Source organism: Protopterus annectens, chromosome 10.part0 (genome assembly GCF_019279795.1).
Source record: "Protopterus annectens isolate FY-2018-M chromosome 10.part0, PAN1.0, whole genome shotgun sequence".
NCBI classification, from domain to species: Eukaryota; Metazoa; Chordata; order Ceratodontiformes; family Protopteridae; genus Protopterus; species Protopterus annectens.
This window is the reverse complement of record NC_056744.1, coordinates 1,495,898,260-1,495,921,767: the sequence shown is the minus strand read 5'-3', so window position 1 is coordinate 1,495,921,767 and position 23,508 is coordinate 1,495,898,260. Positions and strand designations below refer to the sequence as shown.

The window sequence follows — 23,508 nt, the reverse complement described above, 5'->3', positions numbered from 1 at the left end:
GGGCCCTACATTCTTCTGGTATGGTTATCAGCCCTTTAAGGGGTGAGAGGGGGGTGAAGTTTGCACTAAACCTGTCTGCCAGAATGTTGGCAATATCAGTCGATTCAGTATATATTCAGTAAATAATGTTGAACCTATGAACCTATAAGTGAGGTGAAGCTCATATTTAGTTTGAAGTCATAGATTTGTAGATACTTTTTGAAGGATGTATCAGTGAAGACATTATAGTACAGACCTGTATTGTGTCTAAAGTGTCCTTACAGAATAAGTGATACTAGCAATATGAATTATCATCACCAGGTTTCATTTCACATTCTGTGAAATATCTTCTGATAAAAATTCTAATTCCCTGAAAAATGTTAGCTGTGCCTTTAAATGAAGGTGGTTCCTGCAAGAAGGAACTTTTCTGTTACTGGTAAATGTATTTGAAACTCTGAAGCAGTCTGTTTTCATAATGGCATCTAGCAAGTGTGCAGGAGAATTTACGGAGGAATTTATTTGCCCAGTTTGTCTTGAACTTTTAAATGCCCCAGTGATTCTGGAGTGTGGGCACAATTTCTGTAAGTCTTGTATTAACAGAGTATGGGAGAGTCAGAAACAACCTTCCTGTCCTGAGTGCAGAGAAGAATGCACAGCCAGAAAATATGCACTGAACAGGCTACTGGCAAATGCGATTAAAATGGTGCAAATACAGTGCCAGAAAGAAGGACCTAATCCATATCAGAAAGACCAGCTCTGTATGAAACATAAACTAAAGCTTGAGTTATTCTGTAAAGAGGATGAATCTTTAGTTTGCTCACTGTGTGTTCCAGAACATCCTGGTCACACCTTCTTTACAGTGCAGAAAGCACTCGACAAGTACAAGGTAAAACAATAGTGTTTTTTCATTGAATTAGTAGGTTATCATTTACTTTTTTTTTTTTGGTATCTTGAGATTCCTACTGCTGTGAATTTCTCTGTACCCTAAAGTTTAATATGACTTCATATTATTACAATTCAAGTCAAATTCAGAATATCAAAACCTGCCATATATTTATAAATAAATAATTGCTGTGTTTTCTGCATGTCACTCTACAGATATTGCTTTTTAATGATTGTAGCAAAACACAATGTTCTAGTGTCTGTCTGTGGTTGCTGTCTGCCTGTTTTTAGGGACCCTAACGGCTTGAAGTGATTGCTGTGTTTTCTGCCTCCCTCTCTATTTTCAGTATGTACTACGTATATAACATGTTTTATGTATGAAGCGAGCGCCTCCATACTTCTTGTTACTACATCCAGATGTACTGTGCTGTTTTCAGTCTTAGAAGCCTGTGGTGGTAGAAAGAGAAGTTATTTTATATAGTGGCATTTCTGTAGCATGCACTGGTTTATAAAGATGCACATTACGGGATTGGCTATTTCAGTGGGAAGAATTTCTGCTGGAAATAAAATCAGGTAACTATGAGGTATGGGTATATGCAAAGGTCTCTGAAAATGAGATTATTCCTTTGAGGGCTGTTTTTCTTGCAAGAAAGTCTTTGGTGAGCCTTAGGATACTATTCTCCCTTCTAGTATACACTGGCATGTAAAAGTGCTGGGTGAGAACAGTGCAAGGGACTGAAGGGCTAAAGGCTACTAACTCAGATGCTATGAGGTGGAATTCTGTGCCAAAGGACTGTTACTGAAGTGCTTAGTTGTCTGTAGGCAGTATATTTGGCTGTACAGATTCTAGGATCCTTGTAATGTCAGAACCCCTCCTATTGGAATTGAAAAGACATGCCATTGTAGGGAATCCTTAACAAACAGTGGTGTTCACAGTCCTCTTCTGTTTGTTAGGAGACACTGGTGTTGTGGAAGTGAGCTAGTGGCCAGTATGTTTTGATGCTGTTTCTCATCTCAGGATAATCAAATATCACTGTAGACATTAAAGCACAGTAGAACCCTCTGCTAGAATTATGTCTGCATCCAGGCAATTTTCTAAGTGGAGGACACCCTGGAGATCTAGCTATTAATGACCAAGGATAATGCAGTTTGTTTCAGATTCGGCTACTTTCAACAGTATAAATCTTAGTGGCTAGGGAACGTATCACACTTTCCAAGTGCTCTGGATTATGCAGAACATGATGCATTTAAGGCACAGCATTCACAAAGTTCTCCATTCAGACATTAAGAATGTTGTCTGCTTTGCACATTCTGATTGGTTCATATCCCACAAAGATAGCAATTGGCATACAGGTAATATGAGCCAATCAGATGCTGACTATGATGCAAAGCGAACCAACCAAAAGAAGCAGAAAAGTGATCAGTGAGTGCCTTCTGGGATACAGTTTTCATTCCACTGCAATGCCTTTAAAAAAGGGTATTGCTGGGAGCAACAAAGGCTTTTTGCTTAGAAGGGCAGCAGCATTAGGATTCAGGAGGTTCCTGGCATGAATGGGTAATTTCAGTAGCTGGCAAACCTTTGGAGACTGCAGATGTTCAATTTCAAGCAAGGATATTAGGATCCTGTAATAGAGCAGAAGACCAGTGGAGATAGGAGAATACAATACAGTGTGCAAGTCCGTGCACAAAAAATATCTGTGATTTCTTCAGCATAACCTGGCTGCATGTAAGTGCCTACATTTTATTCCAGGTTTTGCTAGAACACTGGCAAAATAATAAGTAAACTTGTATATTTTTATAGTTTGCGTTCTACAAGATAGCAGAGTTCTCTGCTGTACATTTGGTGGTGGTAGACAAGGTCTGGCAGCTCCGTGTTTTTTACATGATTAGGTACATTCTGGCAGGTTTTTTTTTTTGTTTACACTGTCTGTAAGAAGGCACAACAGATTACTAATAACTTCAAATAGGACCTCACATAATAAACAGTGTTAATTTATTATTTACCACAAATGTCAGTTACATATTTTGTGTATTATAGCTTATTAGTGTTGTAGAGGATAGGAGAATTCTCTGCTGTGGATTTGGTGTGTGGGGGGATTCTGGCAGCTTAAGTGTTTTATGTTTATAGGGCTGCGGCTTGACCACAACTTCCCCATTGTCTGTAGGAGGACAGAACAGCTCACTAATAACTTCAGCTAGGAGCTCACAGGTTGGCAAAAATGAGTTACTTTATACTTACAGTAAGTAAGTTTTATGCATTAATATGATCTAGTATTATTTACTGTGAATATCTGCTAAACACTGACTATATGACTGACACTTTTAATGTGGAACTTCAAGGAACATGGACATTTTAATACTCAAAATGCAGATATTCCTTATAATGAAGTACACTTGAGTGGTATTTTTTAATAAATCTTGTGAAATGTAATTGCTCAGTTAAAAAAGTGCATAGCTTACGAGAGCATGTTCTTCTGCATAGTTGCTGCTCTTGCTTTTGGACTGTAAGTGGATGATTTTTCATTGATTGGTTATGGTAGTGTTTGCTTGGTTATGGTTATACAATACATTTCTGACTTCAGTTACAGGCTGTGTTTTTTTTTATAAATGAATTTTACATGTGTACAGTGTTACTTCTACACTGAGTTTGCTTAAAAGACCACTTCAGCCTGGCACCGTAGAAATAGTGCATTTTCACTCCGTGTGAAAATAGTGATCCACATTTTGCCTGTGTTTGTTACACATTGTCAGTGTTCCACATTGACATTAGCAGTTTGAGATGTATGAGATATATGGTCTATAAACAGCATGAGAATGTTTGTTTCTTTATGTATTCCTTCCATTTCCTGAGTTCATCATTTTATTACAAGATTTAGAGTGGGAAGGCTTTGCCTCATCTTAACAATTCTGAGGTGGCCCAAGGGAGTGTGCTATTAGACCCTTAAGCTTTTAGTTTCTCTTGACATGATTCTAAACCATGAAATTAGTGCCACCGCAGTGTATCAGGATGACCACTTTCACCCTGATGCTTGCTTCCTGCAGTACCTTTTATTATTTCTCCACATTTTCTAGGGAAAATATCATCAATGCTGGAGGCTGAAACGAGGTCTTTTCACTAGAAGTATATACACAGCAAAGGTGAGAAATTTCTGTTTCAGCAGAAGAGTATCTCCTGCCTTTTCATTTACTGAGTATCAAAGTCTGGAAGAATCTTGAGCTTGCTATACATAATTAAACTTTTTTTAAAGTGTTCCTCTGTCCTTTAGCTTCCAATAAAGGGACATTATCTTCTTTTGGACTTGAATTTTGTGTTGGCTATGTTTGCCTATCCACCTTTACTTTCACTGGGTACACATATCTGAAAATCATCTAAAAAAGATCTTGTTCCTGGTAGACTTCATTTCTAGGGAAAATGTGAGCTGCAGACACTGTTGTATGAATACTATTTGGTCTTCCAAGAAAACAGTGTATCCCTGACTATCAAATCTTTCCTTTGTCCCTTAGAGATATCTGAATTGTCCTTCAGCCTGACTGTTCTTACTCCATTTTGCCTTAGTAAGGGCAGAACTAAGTGCATCCTGCACAATTTTAATGGTCACTGTTTTATTTTTAACTCTAGGGGAGCATGAGTTTGGAGGACATATCTGTGTATGCCTGCTTTGAGCCTGATAAAAAAAAAAAAAAGTAATTAGAGAACTGAAAAATAAATCTTAGCCAAATGGAATGTCAGTTGGATTGCTCTTTCATGAGCCATCTAGGTGGCTGTCAGCCATTGCTAACAAAGGTAATTTCACCTAAAACTGAGTATATAGTAAATATTTATACTACAGTCACATGATCGTCATCCATGCCATCATGAGGTGTTCTAGATTGATCTCCACTCCACTAGAAGAGTATCGTTTTGTGTACTTCCAGAGTTTTGGGTAACTCAAGTTGCTGCTTTCTGAGTACAGGATTTTTACTTATTTATTTATTTTTTTAAATTGCACCTTCCATGCAAGTGGTGACTTTTACATATCACTTGGGATTCTGCCTAGTTCCCAAACACTACAGAGGTCCCCTTAAACTAAAATGTAGTACAACATCATTATATTTGTGATGTGAAAAGTAGATGCTGTTTGTTTAGATGGGACAAGAACTAAAGAATGCGTGACAGCCAGTCAAATTAAAATCTTAAAGTATTACAATGCAGTAATCATAACTGAAGGTAGTCAGCATAATCTGGCTGAACCTGTGACCGGGAGCACCTACCTTGTATCCTTTATATCAGAAGCGTGCCACCCTTTCCTACCAATAAGAATAGATCTGCAGAACAGGTATGAAAGGTTAGATTAGTAGCTTGGATGAGCAGCCTATGACATGATATCAACTCAAGTTAATTAATGATCTCTGTATTAAAGCAGATAAATACTGCACATCATGTAAACTGGATTCAGATCTGATGAAGTTTGTTTAAGGGTGAACGTGCTCATCTATTTGGCTTCAGTAAAGAAGTTTTGATTTCTAAACAAGTTACAGCTGCATGACTACTCTGAAGTCTCAACTGAGCTTATCAACAGTGTATGTTCCTTTTTTTTCCGATTTCTTTAGGATTCTCAGTCAGCATCTTTATTGCTCACAAGTACCAGTTTTCCCTGTGTTTTTGTTTTTTTTGTTTGTTTCTTTAAGGCTGGAAATCTATTCTTCCTCAACACAAGGATCTGTACTTTATATCTGTATCTCTATATCTATATCTATCTAGATTTTTCTTATTTGGTCATTCAAATAAGACTCTAACAGTGAAAAAAGGATAGCAGACATGCAAGGGAAAGTAAACCATAATCTAAATGAAAGCTAAAATAAGTATAATAACTAACTAATTATATTCTCAGAGTGTGAACAAAAAAATTACCAAAGTCCTTCTATGATAGCTAGTGTTCTGTAAAATTCCTAATAGCCAAGTTGGAATGCTACAGTGTATAATACCTTACACGAAGCTAAACTCAATGTAAGAATAATGGCACAGTCCGAACATGGAGTTCGGAGCCTGTGCGATTCAGTAAACAAGGCTGGGGGCGTGCCTAAGCCTCCCAACACTATTCTAACATGGACAACATGGAATAATGCTAATCACCTCATTTGCTGGTGAAAAACATGCAAATGAGGTGAATGAGTAATCAGGAAGCAGACAGGCATCCATGTAGGAGCCGTGTCCGCAGCATTAATGTATTTGGTTACTAACCGTGTACATTTCTGCAAAAAGCAAAACGGAGGCATGAAAGGATGAAGTAAAGCATGTATTATGTTCATTAGGCATGCCAATGGATAAAACTAATCATTGGCATGCCCAAGTGTTTTAAAATTACAAAAATTCAACTTTTTGGCCAATTTCAGCCATTTAAGGGTAGTGCAGTGGAGTGCAAGCACGATCGTGCAGAAAATTTAAAAAAAAACATAAAAAAGTCAAATAAATGTAAAATGTAAATTCTGCCATTATAGTGGGTAGCATGCAGATCCAAATAATAAAGGGTAACAGTGGTTGCTAAGGACATAGGCTCCAGTGTAGTGGAGTAACTAGGAAGTAAGGCAGTGGGTTATGTAAATGGGGTAACTTTACTGAATAGCAAAATGTGAGACTGTGTCCGTGGGTACCTATCTGTGTAGCTGCTATAATGTGGTGGTGTAAGCAGAAGAAGCAGCAGACATGAAAAGGGGGTGTTACATTCTTGGTGTAAGGACATTGCAGCACCGAAGCTCCTATTTGCTTGAGCTAAGCAAGGGGGTGTGTCCAAGGCTGCTCAGTTGGTTTAAAGAAAGCTAAGCATGCTTTTTTGTAGGGGCAGGACTTTCATTCTCAATACAGTTTACTTTAGCTACATGGGTTTGCATGGCGCTCACCGGGGGTTAAACAGAAAGGAAAAAAAAATAGGAAATAGCAGTATAAAGGAAATGACCTACAAATCACTAAAACAGCCTCTCCCAGTCACACTGGTCCATTCAAACCCCTCAATAATACAGCTGGCAGGTGGAATGTATTATAGTCAGGCAATCGCACAGGCAACATTTGCAGCACACCAGTATAAACTATGCAAACACCTTTCAGTCTGTTTTCTCCCACAAACCCTGCAACATTGGTGTACACAGATGGGAATTTTAACTTACAGAATGTAAGGGGTTGCTTTCACTTTGATACATCAGTATGTGCTAGAGACTGAGGGCGGTGAGGAGGATAATGCTGACAACCATCTCAAGCTGTAGAAGAGGAGAAGAGTATTCAGACCCAGGGTAATCTACCAGGGGCTACATGATTTGGAGATGCTTGAAAGCTACAGGGTGGATAGGGACATACTTCAGCAACTCATCAAGCTGTGCCAGCCTCACCTCAGACCTAGAGCCAACAGAGGGGGAATCCATCCCATTGGAAACCAAGGTATGTGTAGCCCTAAGAATACTAGCTACAGGTACCTTCCAAAAACCTACTGGAGACATCATGGGGGTCTTACAGGCATCTGCATCCAGGATACTCCACCAGTTCCTGGATGCCATGCTTACCACATGCCAATGAGCACATTTATTTCCCCAGCACCCGTGAGGAGAGAACCAGCAATATTCATCTCTTCCACCATTTAGCAGACTACCCAGAGGTACTGGGTGCCATAGACTGCACTCACATCCATATCAAAGCACCACCTGGTGAAGGTGGTACAGTGTATGCCAACTTCAAGGGCTTTCACTCCAATTGCCAGGCCATGTGCAGTACCCAGGGCATTATCATCAATATGTGTGCTGGCAGCCCTGGAAGCTATCACGACTCCCACATCTGGCATTACCCACAGCTGTACCAGGAAGTTCCAAGGGGGGACATTCTGTATGGCCATCTAGTGGAGGATACTGGCTATGCACTGGAACCATGGATGATGACACCCTTCAGAAATGCACACACACCCGCTGAAGAATGCCATAGTGAGGCACACAATGTCATAGTGAGGCACACACACAAACGAGGAACATTATAGTGTGTGTGTTTGGGATGATCAAGTCGTGGTTCCACTGCCTTGACATCTCTGGTGGAGCCTTGCAGTACTCTCCAGCCACATGTGCACACATGTTCATAGTATGTGCCATGCTACACAATATGATCCTGCGGAAACAGCTGCAGCAGGTCAGCACAGGGATGGGCCACACAGCCCTCCACCATTGCCAAGGTCTCCACAGGCAGAGGGGGACTTGGAGGAGCTCCCTGAGCCTTCTCATGTAGGCAGATTTAGGCATGCCCAGTATGCCCTGGCCTTGGCAAAGAGGCAGAGCATAGCACATACACTGACACCCTAGGGACCCAGAGACTGACACCCCTCACTGCCTTGCACACACAGTAAAATGGATGCCACACACTTCACACTACCTGTACTATACCATGTATAGACCATGTACTGCGTGCATCTGACAGTCAGCCCTCAAGCACCATCCGCACAACTGCTGCAGGCACAAGGTAAGCCACTCTTCTTAACAACAGATGAATAAAGTAGCACATTTTGGTAGCATATCTAGGGTATTGCTGCATTTATGCAAGGGAATGAGGTGGCCCCCTGGATAGCAGCAGACAACTGTCAGCTGTGTGTGACTACAGGAAATGTTCGCCCAATACTGGCTTCCCCAGAGTATGCAGGTAGTCCCCTAGGTGACAAAATCTACTCCAGTGTATGTATGGGACAAATAAACTGGGGGGGGGGTTATAGATCCACATGCATGGATGTCAATGTTGGGCCTCCATACCCACCCCACAGCCTCGCCTAGCAAGTCAGTTGTAGAAAACAATTAAGAAATGTCTGGAAAAGGTCCACAAATAGGGACAATGATGGAATAGTCCTCTCACAGACTTACACAGTCATATCACAGCAGGCCTTGCAATGTCTCAGCAGGGTAGGAAGTTTGAAGCTCAAATGCCTGCCAATACATTCTAACCCTCGGTCTTCTGTGATATGCCAGTATTCTCCAAATCCGACACAACACTATGCTAAATGGAACCCAAAGGTAAAGCCAACATTTGTGCAGTCTGTGAAAATGTGTACAGTTGACAAGTATGTCCCCCCAACACATCCATGTCCCCATAGAAATGCAGTAACATGTATGTTTGTAGGGTAATAGCTGCAGACCACACATTCCCAGGGCTGTCCCAATCAACCTGATCACTTGTTGTATGTCCACAATATGCAGGGTTCAATGAGTTATGTATATGTGTGCTCAGTATTGTTAGGAAGTGGGCAGCATGTACACTTGGCTGTTGTGTCTTAGTGGCCTAGGTACTGTACTGTGGAAGACAGGGACCATGTTCCAAGACTTTCCATGCAAACTATTTAGCATGGCCTAGGTACTGTACTGTGGAAGACAGGGACCATGTTCCAAGACATTCCATGCAAACTATTTAGCATGCAGCTACACCTATGGTAGGAGTTGTACACACTGTCCAGAAGTAATATCCAACACTGCAGGAAAGCTGGACAAGTCAGGGACAGGGGGACATGCATATGGACAGTACACAGCTTGGAGTAACCTACACAGTGCCTACTAGGTTAGCAGGTATCATAAAGTCAGTGTACTGCCATGTGTTCAATGGCTGACACCTTACTGTGTCAGCATTAACAACAAGTCACTGGCCACCATTCACACCCCTGGAATGGCAGGCTGTCACAGAAGGATCTGAAATATGCTTCTAACTCCTCCGCTTGTTCTAACACTGCATAGCCTGTCAAACTGTGTGCCAAACAAGAAAGGTTCATGTTGAAACATCAATAGCAGACAGTGGAGAAGCAGATGTCATACACCTGTCATACCCCTAAGAAAAAGCAAGTGTATGCCAAACTGGTCTCCCAGTTGTCTATGTTTGCAAGAGCATTAGTAACACCCTGTCCCCATGTGTGGTCATGTGTCTGACTGTCATATATGGGTCATGTCCAGATGTCAGTGTGGGATTGGTTGACAGCTACGGGCCAACATGTAGCCACATAATAACATAGCAACGCTAACTGTCTGAGGCATTATCATTATTGATCTTCATGGATCATCATGGATCTCCTTAAGAGAGATATTAGCAACCCCAAATATCTGAACCCACACAGTCTGCCTTCCCCAAGTGGAGGTATGTCAGTGAACTCGGGAAGACTTCCCTAAGACAGTCAACAAAGGCATGGATGAGGGAAAGATTCTGCACTCGGGCCACTCTCCCTTGGCAAAAGCCTTGCACATTATTCCCCACATGGCCGTAGTACAAGAACTCTGTTAAATAGGCAACAATCCATTTGTTACCAGATGGGTAGGGAGCTGGTTCATTGATAGAAACCACGTAATCAGTAGAGCAAAAAATCTGGACAAGGTCATAAATAAAAGCAGGACAAAGGCCCAAACATAGGGATGAAATTTAAATATAGCTCTCACAAACTTAGAAAGTTGAAGGGATAACAGGTATTGCAAAATCATGAAATCTCAGAAGGTAATGAAGTCTGAAACTCAAATGTGCTGTCACTATTTTCTAACTTCAGTCTCTAATTACATGCCACTAACTTGCCAGAATGCCAAACATGTATGGAAAATGAACCAAATATATAAGGCATAAAATCTGGACATTCTGCAAAACACTGTACAATGTAGAAGTATGACACATAAGGATATCACTTTCCAGGTAAGCCGAATACCAGACAAGCAAGTAAACCCAGCCAGTATATCACTGAGGTGCTGGACTGTTTTACACAGTGTCATCAGCCATTCGGCTATAGGCACACCTCTCAGAATGTGTATAGTTTGGAGCATAATATTGGTCTGTGCATCATAACAATGTGTATTACCCTGGTAAAATACTCTGAGGATCTGAGGACCTCTGTTAGTAAGTAATGATACAATACATTATATTGTCAGACAACAAATATGTCAGAAAATGTCTTGTAAAACAAACCAAGTTACACTAGCAAACATTCCACATATGTATGAGCAATATGTACAGTATCCCCCTATGTGTGGGCCATTGTCCCCCCATTTTGGCAGTCTATCACCAGATCCTTTGCACTAACAGGTGAAGATGATACAACAGTACAAGCACAAAATGATTGACTTCAATTGGCTAAGCTTCTGGTGTCATTCTAAGGGGATCCAATATCTGTCTGCCTGGGATGACATAATCGACAAACGACGATGCTTTGCCAGAGATGGCCTGCACCTGTCGCCCTTGGGATTCTGGATCCTGACTAAGGCTCTTGCCACCCCTATAGTGCCTTTTTTAGGCAAGATTCAAATGACAAATTCACCACTGTAACAGGTACAAGCAAGCAAAATCTGAGGGTAATGCTACTCAATGCCAGAAGTCTAAACCTCAACATGCACTCACTCGAGACACTTCTTAAAATGGAGAACATCGACATCTGTGCAGTGACAGAGACCTGGTTCAAGGCTCCAAAGAGCACCCCTGCATTACCAGGCTATAATTCATACCACACCTTTCGGCCACCTAACTTGGACCGAAGCACTAATGGTGGAGGCATGTCCATATTCGTTAAGGATACCCACACCTCCAGGCTAGTTGCTCAGCATAATGATCTGAGATTATCCAAGTGCAACTAACTCTGTGCAAGACCACAATGCAAATTGTAGCTTGCTACAGATCCCTTACCATGCCAGGATTCTCACTCCTCATTTCTTGATACACTGGAAAATATTAGGGTACAACCTAACACCATAATAATGGGTGATTTCTACTACCCCACCATTAACTGGGAAAACTACTCGTGTACCAACTCTTGTGCTCAACATTTTCTGGAATTTATAAATTCCAATGTCTTGGATCAACTTATCCACACCCCCACCAGGGGCAGCAATATCCTAGACCTGGACATTACCAACATGGGCAACCAGTGTTTCACACCAGAGGTCAATTCCTCGTTGGTCAGTTCTGACCACAAGCAAATCATCCTAAACATCCACATCACAGCCCCCCCCTCCCATTAGGGAAACCACCGTAAAATATTTTTCCAAAGCCAACTTCAGGCTTCTTAAGACAGAGGTGGCAAACTTCACGACACCCATGCTGACTGACAATAGAGATACTACTGCTGAATCCTATACAATTGCACTGAATCCTATACAATTGCACTGAATCCTATACAATTGCACTTTATAAGCACTTACACGAGTGCATAGATCATGCAATCCCTAACAGAACCAAGATGCTATCCTCCAGAAAAAGGAAGCCAATCTGGTGATCCCCTGCTATAAACAAACTCTACAACAGGAGAAAGAAACTGTTGCAAAAAAGAGCAAAATCCCATGATTGGAGGAACTCCGTAGTCAGCCTCAGTAAGAAGCTAAGATCTCTCATAAAATCCTCCAAAGCTAGTTACGAAAACAAAACTGCCACCGATTCTAAAGACAACCACAAAGCATTCTATAGCTATGTCAAGAATCTCAATGGCAACACTCAGATCTGCTCTGAGTTACAGCACAATGGCACTAAATATACAGAACCAACTGATATTGCCAACATCCTAGCAGATAGGTTCAGTGCTAACTTTACCCCTCTTTCGTCCCCTAAAGGGCCCATCTCTATACCGGAAGAATCCAAAGTACCTGTAATCATGGCTGCACAGGTAAAAAACACACTCTCCAAAGCCAAGAACACAGCATCCATGGGACTGGACAACATCCCAGGCTGCATTCTACATGAACTACAGAATGAAATGGCACCCCACCTAAGTACCATGTTCAGTCATAGCCTCACCTCAGGCTTTGTGCCCACTGAATGGCACACAGCAACAGTTATCCCACTCCACAAAGGGGGAGCCACCACGGACCCCGGGAACTACTGCCCCATTAGCCTGACGAGCCTGGTCTGCAAGGCTATGGAGCGTATTGTCATGGAACTTATAAACAATGACATTGATAATCTCCAAACTCTGGACCCTACCCAGTTCAGGTTTGTAAAAGGCAGATCATGTCTCCTAAACCTGATAGACTTATTTGAAGTGGTCACCAAAGCTGTAGATGAGGGTAAGGTGGTACACACAGCCAATCTAGATCTCGCCAAGGCTTTTGACACCATCCCCCACTCTGGAATTATAGACAAACTCACTAAACTAGGTATAAATCCAAGATGGGTTGCCAACTGGCTCACTGACTGAACATACACTGTGAAAGTAGCAGACTCTAAATCCAACTTCAGACCAGTGACAAGTGGAGTACCACAGGGTTCAATCCTAGGTCCTCTCCTGTTTGGTATCTACTTCTCTGAAGTACAGGCTAACACAGAAGGTCTTTGGCTAACAAAGTTCACAGATGACTGCAAACTAGGAGCCATAATCAAATCTCCTAACAATGTGGACATCCTACAAAAGGGCATCACTGAGACAGATGCCTGTGTCAAAGCCATGGCCTCAAGCTCAATGCCAAAAAGTGCATTGTCATCCCTTTTGGTAAAAACTCTGTACTCATGAACTACCACATAGGTGGTAGTCTACTTAACACCGAACGTGTGATAAGAGACCTTGGGACACAGGTGGACAGTAATCTCTCCTTTGATAATCACATCGCCACAGTAGTCATGAAATCCTTCTATCATCACAAAAGGTTTCTCATCCAGGAAAAAAAAGGTCATTGTTCCCCTCTACTCATCACTCATTAGACCCATTATAGAGTACAATGCCCCTTTTGGTATGTACCTCACTAGACATCTACAACAACTGGAAAGGCCACAGAAATACCTCACAAAGAGGATTACCAACCTCAAAAAACACCAGCGTCGCATATCACCTACTCAGAGGTGATCTCTGCTTAACATACAAAGCTATGTCAAACCCAGAGCTGCTGGACATGCTCCACTTAAAGAAATCCCAATCCCTCTGAGCTACATGCTCTAGGGACCTAAACCTTGTCACCACAATAAACAGAACATGCTGGAGGGATAAATTCCTGTCTCCGAGACTTCCCATACTCTGGAACAAACTACCTATCTATATCAAACAAAGCTCCTCATTAGCACTCGTCAAGAAAAACCTTGATGATTGGATGGGAGATAGGAAATTCACCCCGGGGATCACTTCTGTGGCTCTGCTTGACAGGGGCACAGGAAAATAATTTTCTTGGGTAGCAAAAGCCAGTGTATGGTTTAGCTAGGCTTATATAGGCCCTAGGGCCAATAGCCTAGTACCAACCTATGAACCTAAGAGGCATGGCTGTAACACATAAAACCCTGGGCCAGAGTACAACTAACTATGGAATGGAGTCCCACTCTGGCTATAGAAGGTCATACTGGGCATGGTCTTACACTTAGAGAATTACAGCCTATGTCTAAACCCACATTGGGCTGTATCACTGTATTGTGCATAAATGTCTTTGCATACAGACAGCTGTGCACACCTAAACAGACTCAACACTCACCCATCAGACAAGATTACCCTCAGCTAGCTGTAGGTGACCCACATGTGATATATCTGCATCTGTTGCATGTGATACACAGACATATATATGGGCAACATATACCAAATAATTCAAGCATACACACACATAGACATGGAGAAGAGAGAGTCAGACAGTGATAGAGAGAGAGAGAGACAGGGAGACACACACACAAAGTGAGTCATAGACAGGGATACCCTGAAAGGCACAGAGTGATGTCCTGCTGTGGACAGTTGCATACCAGTTGTAACTAGTTGCATGTGCCAACATGAAGGTGAGCTCTATTCTGTAATAGTACTGAGGTACGGGTTGTAGTATCACATCACCTGTGTGTGTGTGTGTGTGTGTGTGTGTGTGTGTGTGTGTGTGTGTGTGTGTGTGTTTGAGAACCATATTATCTGTGTATTTGGGTGAGACCATATCCTCTGGGGGTGTGGGTTTTGCCATTTTGAGATGTTCCACCCAGTACACTTACCATTGCCCACTTTACAAGAGCTGCTGATGTCATCCACCATAGAAGTACCTGTATACACACCTCAGTCCTATAAGCTCTATGGCACATGCAATAACTGTGTAATATCACAGTACAATTAATTAGATAGGCAGGGGGTTCTAATCTCAATACTGACAGCTATAGTACTGTGTGTGTATGTGTGTTAAGCATATTCCCTGTGGCTGTTGTGTGTGTGTGTTGATTATACCATTTTAAGGCCTGTTGACTCCCTCACCATGACATTACTATAAAGAGCTAGTTAATGGCATCTGCCATACATGCACCATGTTAAACTGGACAGGCCATACCAGCCATCTGTACATAATGCATATGGAATATCCAAATGTTTGCAACCAATATGTGGTCTTTGTCCTCTAATAATGGGCATTTATGAGGCACATTGCCAAAATGTCTCAGTCACTGTAGTGACAGACATGACAACAGCAGACCTTGTACCTGTCTGACACATCATGCTGATAGTCTGTTACTCTATCACTGTATCACATGACCTTGCAGCAGTCTACCTGTGTTACAGCCACCAACATTCCTCCCAACCCAACCAGTCACAGACAGACATCAGGTGAAAGCCATATAGGAAGCTGGGGCAAAAAGCAAGCATTGAGCACACCCATCACATATTGCTGTGACACGCATGGGAAATGCATAGCGGAACAGGTCATACAATTGAATGCACCTTCCAAAGGGTATGTGTTGTTACATGACAATAGCTGCCATTAATCTACAATGTCAGCCTGTCATGATTTTACCAGACGTTGGCCATAAAAACACATATTCATGACTGATGTAACAAAATTATGTGTCAGACATCAGGACAATCTGCACTCATATGCAGAGGTCATAGGTATGGCCACCATCTGTACCCACACCTCCCAAGCTGCTAGAGCAAGGAATGTTTATAAAGCCATAAATAATGGGGTTACAAAGACACATGATGGGGGCACCTGTCAAATATTGCTCCTACAAACATATAACATTAATAGCATAACAGGGATTGCATTAGCATAGATGGTCTGAAAGGCATGAAGTGTGCAACTCATAATGTCTGCCATTATGTATGGCATCAGCCCACAATGGTTTGAAATGATTTGCCAGACAGACACAGGTGTATAAGAAAAGGGACCACTATTATGTGGCATGCATCAGGACAATCTGTGTAAACTGTACAGTTGAGAGGTATGTCTGAACCACCCTGCAGGTTGCAGTCCATGTTTGGCAAGGTATAACCTGTGATGACAACTGAAACAGTTAAAAGGTCCCAGAACTGTAGAACAAGAAACATGTCATACAGTTCTGTACTGATTGCATAAAGCAGTGATTGGACATCAGAAGCACATTAATTTAATGAGACGTTCTGTAAGTGAAGGTAATGTCGCACAAAGAAGGTGACATACTAGCATACCAGAGGATGCCCTGTGTGTTGCTCTTGCCATGGGCATGCTATGTATTACCAACTGTCACATTACTACAAGTTGTGTCCCACACTCCACAATTTATAATGTCACACACACATTGTGTGTTGCCTATGTGTGTGCAATATGTAGACATGAAGGCACTGTCACAGCTGTGTGATATACCTCCCAACCGTATTGAATTACTCGTTTTTTCTGAGTTTCGGGGACCAAATAATGAGGTCTCCGGATTCCCGAGTGGCACCCCTTCATTTCTGATTTTTCCCAGCTTTTTTTTTCATTTTTTCTTTTACTTTTTTGAACTCACGTCATCATGTACATAATGACACCAGCTCCATCAGCCTGTCAGAACTGAGCTCACTGTCTGTTTGAATGGCACAAGCAAGAAGGATTGCTTATCTGAGTTTGAATGACTGCTGCAGAGCTTGTGAACAATGGAATCACTTCTGCTTGGGGTAGTCAAGCTTTAGGAACTGCTGCTGCAAGCATGGTATTTATTTTTATCTGAGTTTGAACGACTGCTGCAGAGCTCATGAATGGAGTTATTTCTTTCTGCTTGGGGTAGTGAATGGAGTTATTAGCTCATGAATGGAGCTTATTTTCAGGTATTTTCTTTAGTGAGGTTAGAGCTTTCTGCTTAAGGTATTTTATTTTCTACAATGGAGTGAGTTAGAGCTTGATGGACCAGAGTAGGATGTTATTATGGTGTGTGTGTGCGTGTATGTGTGTGTGTGTGTGACCGCTAACATGAGCTTGTTATTTAGTGCTGCTGATCTGTGATCAGTCCACTCCATTTTATTTATCTGATACTTTAGATTTAGGAGTGAGTTATTGCTGCCAGTTTATGTAAGCAGAGTCCGACGTTATTATGCTTCGTGTGTACATAACCGCTAATGGCAGAAATCTACTGAACTTGTTAATCAGTGATCAGTCCGCTCCATTTTATTTATCTGTGATACTTTAGATTTAGGGGTTAGTTATTGCTGCCAGTTTATGCAACCACAGTAGGTCGTTACACATGTACATAAACGCTAATGGCAGAAATCTATTCACCAGAGAGTGCTTGTGCTAATCAGTCTGTTCCGCTCTGTCTTATTTTTTTGCCTTTTAAAACAAAGTAAAACCACTCAAAAGCAGCAACTAGATGAAAGAAGCATGCAGAACAGACCACCAGCAAAAATCCAGGTTTATTTAAATGCTTTTCGTCAAGTTTCAGACTTCATCAGAATAAAATCACATGATCCTGACAAACATATATACACAACCCCACCTAGCCATTGATCAATGCAATTACATCATTTCCTCTAGAACAGACATTTTACAAAGTTAATAAAAATTGTTAAAACTTGATATTCTTGCAACAAATACAACTGATAAACCTTTAAAAAGTACATAAATTTTAATTTTAAAACAGAACTCAAGGAAATTCTGTCATTAAGACTTGGTACTTGGCAGGCATTAGTTTTGATCTGCCATGTCAATTCCTTAAATTCTAGCCATTCATCCATTGGTAACCCTCTTGCTCCAAGATCAATATGGTCTATGGCCCTAAACCTAAAAGTATGTGTGGGGCACGTACAAGTGTGCTTGTACAGAGCACTGTTTATGTTTTTATTCTGATGTCATACAGGTGTTGATACACCCTTTGCCTCAGTGCTCTTTTGGTCTTACCAATATAGAAACTGTCGCATAGGTCACACACTGTGACATACACCACCCCCTTTGAGTAACAGGAGTATCTCTTCCTAGGTTTTGCCATATCATATTCAATGATTTTGATGGCCTCACCTTGAAACATGGCTAGACACTGTTTACATCTCCCACATTTGTAGCAACCACCCAGTATGTGTGCGCAAGAGTCTCTTTCTAATAGGCCCTTTAAACTAACTTCCCTCTTGTAAAATATAGTGGGCTTGTTTCCCACTACTGAGTGAACATCGTTGTCAATAGTGAACATGTCCCATAATCTACATATAATGTTCCTGATATCATAGAAGTCAACACTAAAAGGAAGAATAAAAGCTCTTGAAAAATGATCCTGTCTCCCAGTCTGGGTTGCTCCAGTAGGGCCATTCTCATTGGACATTAAGGGGAAAAAAAGTCCCAATTTCCCTTTTTCTAATCACCTCATTAGCAATGTCCTGAACAAAATTGCCAGGGTAACCCCTTCACGTCAGCATGTTTTTTAACTTGGCACACTCACTCAAAAAATCATCCAGTCCTGATGCCATTCTAGCTAACCTAACATACTGGCCCTTAACTAGGGCTCTTTTTTGGTGCACCAGGTGCCAGCTATCAAAATGGAAGAGTGAGTTTGAGTATGTTGGCTTTCTATACAAATGAGAAGTGAAAACCTTGTTTATATAGAGCCAGATTCACAAAGGCTTGCACGGAGTCTAAGAGTAGAGTAAGACTCCATGCAGCCAACATGTCTTCCGAGCGATCCAGGAACAGCCGGCAGGGGTGTGTAAGTAAGCTCCTAAAACTCCTCTTACACGGACAGGGCTAAGATATGCAAATTAGGTAAAATTGCGATTCAGGAAACCCTAACTTGTCTGAGTAAGAGTAGTGTTATTTGCAGAAAGGTACTCCATTGACAACTGAGTACGGTTCTGCAAATAGCAAAACGGAGCTGTGTCAGCTCAAAAAAAAGGAAGCATCCAGTCAAGGAATCAAGCCAATGGCCAAAAATATGGCCATTGGCAATGTCCACTGATGCAAAATTAAAATAAAATATTTAAGAAATTTTTTTCCCAATCGCCGATGTTTAAGCTCAGTGCCGCGCAAACATGGTGCACTCTAAAAACAATAAAAGCAAGAATTAAAATGCATACATGTGTATATTACAGTAATCCCTAATATACAATGCAAAGAAATGGCAGTCCCAAGACCACATGGCCACCGAGTAGAGGTTGCTAAGGGGGGAAGCTCAGTCTAAGAGATGTAACCAAGCATTAGTAGGCAATCCTATGCAAATGAGGGTAAGGATATTGAATCCCAAGTTTACATAGCAAAAGAGCACAGTCAGTGTAGTGTATGAGTAGGATAAGGGGTGTAACAGAGTAGAAGATAGTTGACATCTAAGGGGGGTATGTCTGAGAGAAGTGAAGCTCATTGGAGTAGAGTGGCATTAGTCTGCTGTCAGATACTAATCATTGGAAGAGGTGTGTCAATAGGTATCACTGGAAGAGGTGTGTCAATAGGTACCCCAGCTAAGTCAAGAAATTGAAGGTGTATGCCATGAACAACACCAAAGTTTCTTGTAAAAATGCCTGCAACATGTATGCGTGCATCTGCATGCCTGTAAAACCGAGTAAGCCTGTGTGCACGTGTTTAAGCCGGAGTAAGCAAGTGTAAGGATGTTGAAACCCGTGTAAGTGCGTTTGCACCTGTGTGCGTGCGTGTTAGCAAGAATAAGCAAGTTGCAGCCCATGTGCTTACACACGTGTGAGCTTGTGTGTGCGGCGCTGCCCCCCTGAGGAAACAGAAAGGGAATAGGAAGCACAACAATAATAGGAAGCACAACAAATAGTAGGAAGTTAACCAGGGAGTACTAGCAGAGTTAGCAGGTGAAAACAATGAGAATCAGGCAATTACACAGGCAGTACACTAGCCCAGCACAGCACTTAAAACTCAGCAGACAACTTTCCAGTATGTTTTTCTCAGACACTGCAACACTGCAGTAAGCTAATAGAAGTGAAAACTGAAAAGCTTTACTGAGACAAAGAAATGTTAGGGGCTGCCATTGCTGTTATAAAGCGAAATATGCAACATGCTGAGGGTGGTGACAATGCGAATGATGCTGAGCAACCCACAGTGAGGAGACAGAGAAGAGTGTACAGGCCTAGGGTAACCTACCAGGGGCTACATGAGCTGGAGATAGTGGAGCGCTATAGAGTGGACAGAGACCTCATGCAGCAAATTGTTGATTTGTGCAGGCCACACCTCACACACACAACCAACAGAGGGGAACCCATCCCAGTGGAAACTAAGGTATGTGTTGGCCTAAGAATACTAGCAACAGGTAACTTCCAGAGATCAACTGGCGATATGATGGGGATTTCACAGGCATCAGCATCCAGGGTACTGCACCAGTTCCTGAATGCCATGTCAGCACATGTCGGTGATCATGTATATTTCCCCAATTCCCGTGAGGTATTGGCCAGCGATATGCATCTCTTTCAGCAAATAGCGGAATACCCTGAGGTAGTGGGTGCAATAGACTGCACGCACATTTGAATCAAAGCACCAGCTGGTGAGCGGGGTAGGGTCTACTATAACCGCAAGGGTTACCCCTCCATCAACTTCCAGGTCATGTGTGATGCCCAGGGCATAATAATGAATGTGTGTGCTGGCTGCCCTGGAAGCTACCATGACTCCCATATCTGGCATCTGATGCAGCTGTACCAGACATTTGCCAATGGGGACGTCCCTCATGGTCACCTAGTGGGGGATGCTGGATATGCACTTGAGCCATGGCTGATGACACCCATCAGAAATGCACACACACCTGAACAGAAATGCCATAATGAGGCAAATGCACAAACACAAAATGTAATCGAGCGTGTGTTTGGGCTGCTCAAGTCATGGTTCCCGTGCCTGGACACATCTGGTGGAGCCTTGCAGTACTCCCCAACTACATGTACCCAAATAGTCATGGCATGTGCTATGATACACGATATGATCCTGCGTAAACAGCTGCAGCAGGAGCAGCATAGGCACAACAGCCCCCCACCATTGCCAAGGCCATCAAAGGCAGAGCATAACTCGGAGGAAGAACAACCTGAACCTGCCCCATTAGGCAGAAGGAGGCATGCCCAGTATGCTCTGGCCTTGGCAAAGAGGCAACGCATAGCATATACACTGGCTCAGTAGGAACCCTGGAAATGATGCCTAACTTGACACTACCTGTTAACAAACATGTATAGGGAGTGTAAAATGTACATCTGACATAGGCAGCCCCGCAGCATCACCTGAGGCATGATTGCTATGTGTTAAGCAATGTAAGGCAGTCTCAACAGCTTTCACCACTATTTAGTATATGTAAACAAAATTGCACACACTAAGTAGCACAACTACAGGCAATGTTGAGCAATACTGGGCACTGTTCAGCAATGTTGGTCATCCTTGATCAATGTTGTGCAAGTCTGGTCAAAATTGGGCATAGTCCAGCAAATGCAGGTAAACATGTTCATATTTGCTTCACTGTCCTTGAAGCAGTCTGTTCTGCCATGTATGAAAATATGAAGCAGTGACAGTCCTCGAATCCAGGATACAGTGCACTATAGTCATAGTACAGAACCACTAAACCATGACAGTATGTCAATGGTCAGCTTGTATGACAAAATGTTTAAAAGTCTATGCAAAGTATTTCATGGAAACCTTGCAGGCATAGCATAATCCCTGTCGAGTTAAGACACAAAGGTGTGAGGCCTGCAGTAAGAATAGAACCTGATATGCAACACACATATAGTATAAATGTTAAAATTGGTAATGTTCACACACATCAACAAATGTCGTGGACCTCAGACAGCAACATACTGCAAGGTCACACTGGGCATGCTCACACACTTTAATATATGAGATAAATGTCAGGCAACAAAACACTGAAAGTCTGAACTGGCCATGTTCACACACTTGGGGCATGTCTGAGTACAGCAGTGGGCCACACATACCCGTCAGTTGCATGTGTCAACCCAGGAACCCCGCACTATTCACCAATCTGCCATGTGCACATAGTTATATGACAACAGACACATAGATAATATAGTGAAACCCTGTCATAATCAAATATGTTATGCAGATACTTAGGTTGTTCATAGAAAGTGGAAAAGCAAAGAAGAAACGAAACCTGTAATCAGTACCATCACTGAACAATGTGCATCCCGAACATTATCATAGGTTCAGAGGTTGACACTAGGCTATCTGCCCTATGGCATGTATAAGCCTAGCCACAGTGTGTTTGGCTTTTGCAACCCTGCTAGATTAGTAGACTGTGCCTGTGAATAGTAGGTCACACAAGATATCCCACATATGCTCATTTCATTCTGACCCTGTTTAGCAGGGACCCAGAACATATCCCAGGGCTAAACATACGATCACCCATCCGCCTGTCTAGATGTCACCTGTAGTTGGTCAGTGTGTGTGTCTCTGCGTATGTGGGACTGTGATCTCATTCCCGAGTGAGTGGATCCTCTGGGATGGGGATCTTCCCCTCCAGCATGTCCTATTAACATAAGTGCTGACATTCCCGTCCCTGGATTGTGTAGCTGTAAGTGACTTTGATATCCTAAGATGGAGCCTGTCCATCAATGCTGTGATGGACATGGCTTTAAACAACAGGCACAGATCTCATCCAAGTAGGCAGTAAGCAACTGAGGAGAGCTGGGGGTCACCATAGTCAAACTGCGCATACCATCTGTGTGAGTCCCTAGATCCATATGGTTCTGTACAATTGTGGACATTACAGTTGCTGCAGGTGTTGGTTAAGGTACATCCGAAATTGGCCATTGTATCCAAGCATGGGCCTGATGGGTTTAGGGGCACAATGACCCCACCTGATCTAGATGTAAAACCCTATTGGATAAGGTGGGCTATATAAAAGGTGTGTCCAACAACATTGGCAACGTGAATGTCAAAGGCAAGAGTACTAAGTATTCATGTCCCCAAATCACAAATCACACACACCATACGTGATGTACAATCACCTATGTGGTAATGTGTGGGCACGTTGTTACTACCGAAGGTGATGACTATGCATCTAATGGAAGGTATCTGTAGGCCATAGCTCTGGCACCAGTTATCCATCTCTGTGAGACCCTTCTTGAGGATGCTTGTGCCAGCTGTGGAGTCAATTATGGCACACATTTTGCAGTCATCTGCGAACATGGTCCGCCATATTCCTCCTGTGTTAGACAGTACGTCTGAGAAATATATACGGAACAAGAGAGGTCCCAGGACTGAGCCGTGTGGGATGCCACGTGTAACTGGTGTATAGTCGGACATGGCACCTGCAATACTGACCATATGTGTGCTATCCATGATACAGTTATCAATTCATCTTGTGACATATGTGTAGATATTGAAGCTGGTGAGCCTATGTCTAATGGCTGAGTGGGGTATTGTGTTGAACTGTTGTGTGAGCTCCAGGTAGGCTGTGTGGACAACCCCCTGTATGTTTATGGACCTGTTAACTGTTTAAAGACATCAAACAGGTACAAGAGGCAAGATCTTCCCACAACAAAGCCAAATCGTGTAGGATCCAGTGTCTGTATGTTCACAATGTCTATGTGGATGTGTTCCATGATGATA

At 42.3% G+C, this 23,508-nt stretch overlaps 1 protein-coding gene across 2 annotated transcripts in view; it reads left to right on the top strand.

The window, feature by feature from the left end:
* The first annotated feature begins 408 nt into the window (after positions 1 to 408).
* The window catches only part of LOC122813679 (zinc-binding protein A33-like), a 263,871-nt gene continuing 240,771 nt past the window's right edge, over positions 409 to 23,508 (top strand). The window contains exon 1 of one of the 2 annotated variants that reach the window (XM_044086128.1): positions 409 to 865. In XM_044086128.1, the coding sequence (XP_043942063.1) occupies positions 455 to 865 (411 nt within the window). In that variant the 5' untranslated portion in view covers positions 409 to 454. The remainder of the gene's footprint in view (positions 866 to 23,508) is intronic. The other variant, XM_044086127.1, reaches the window with a different exon arrangement.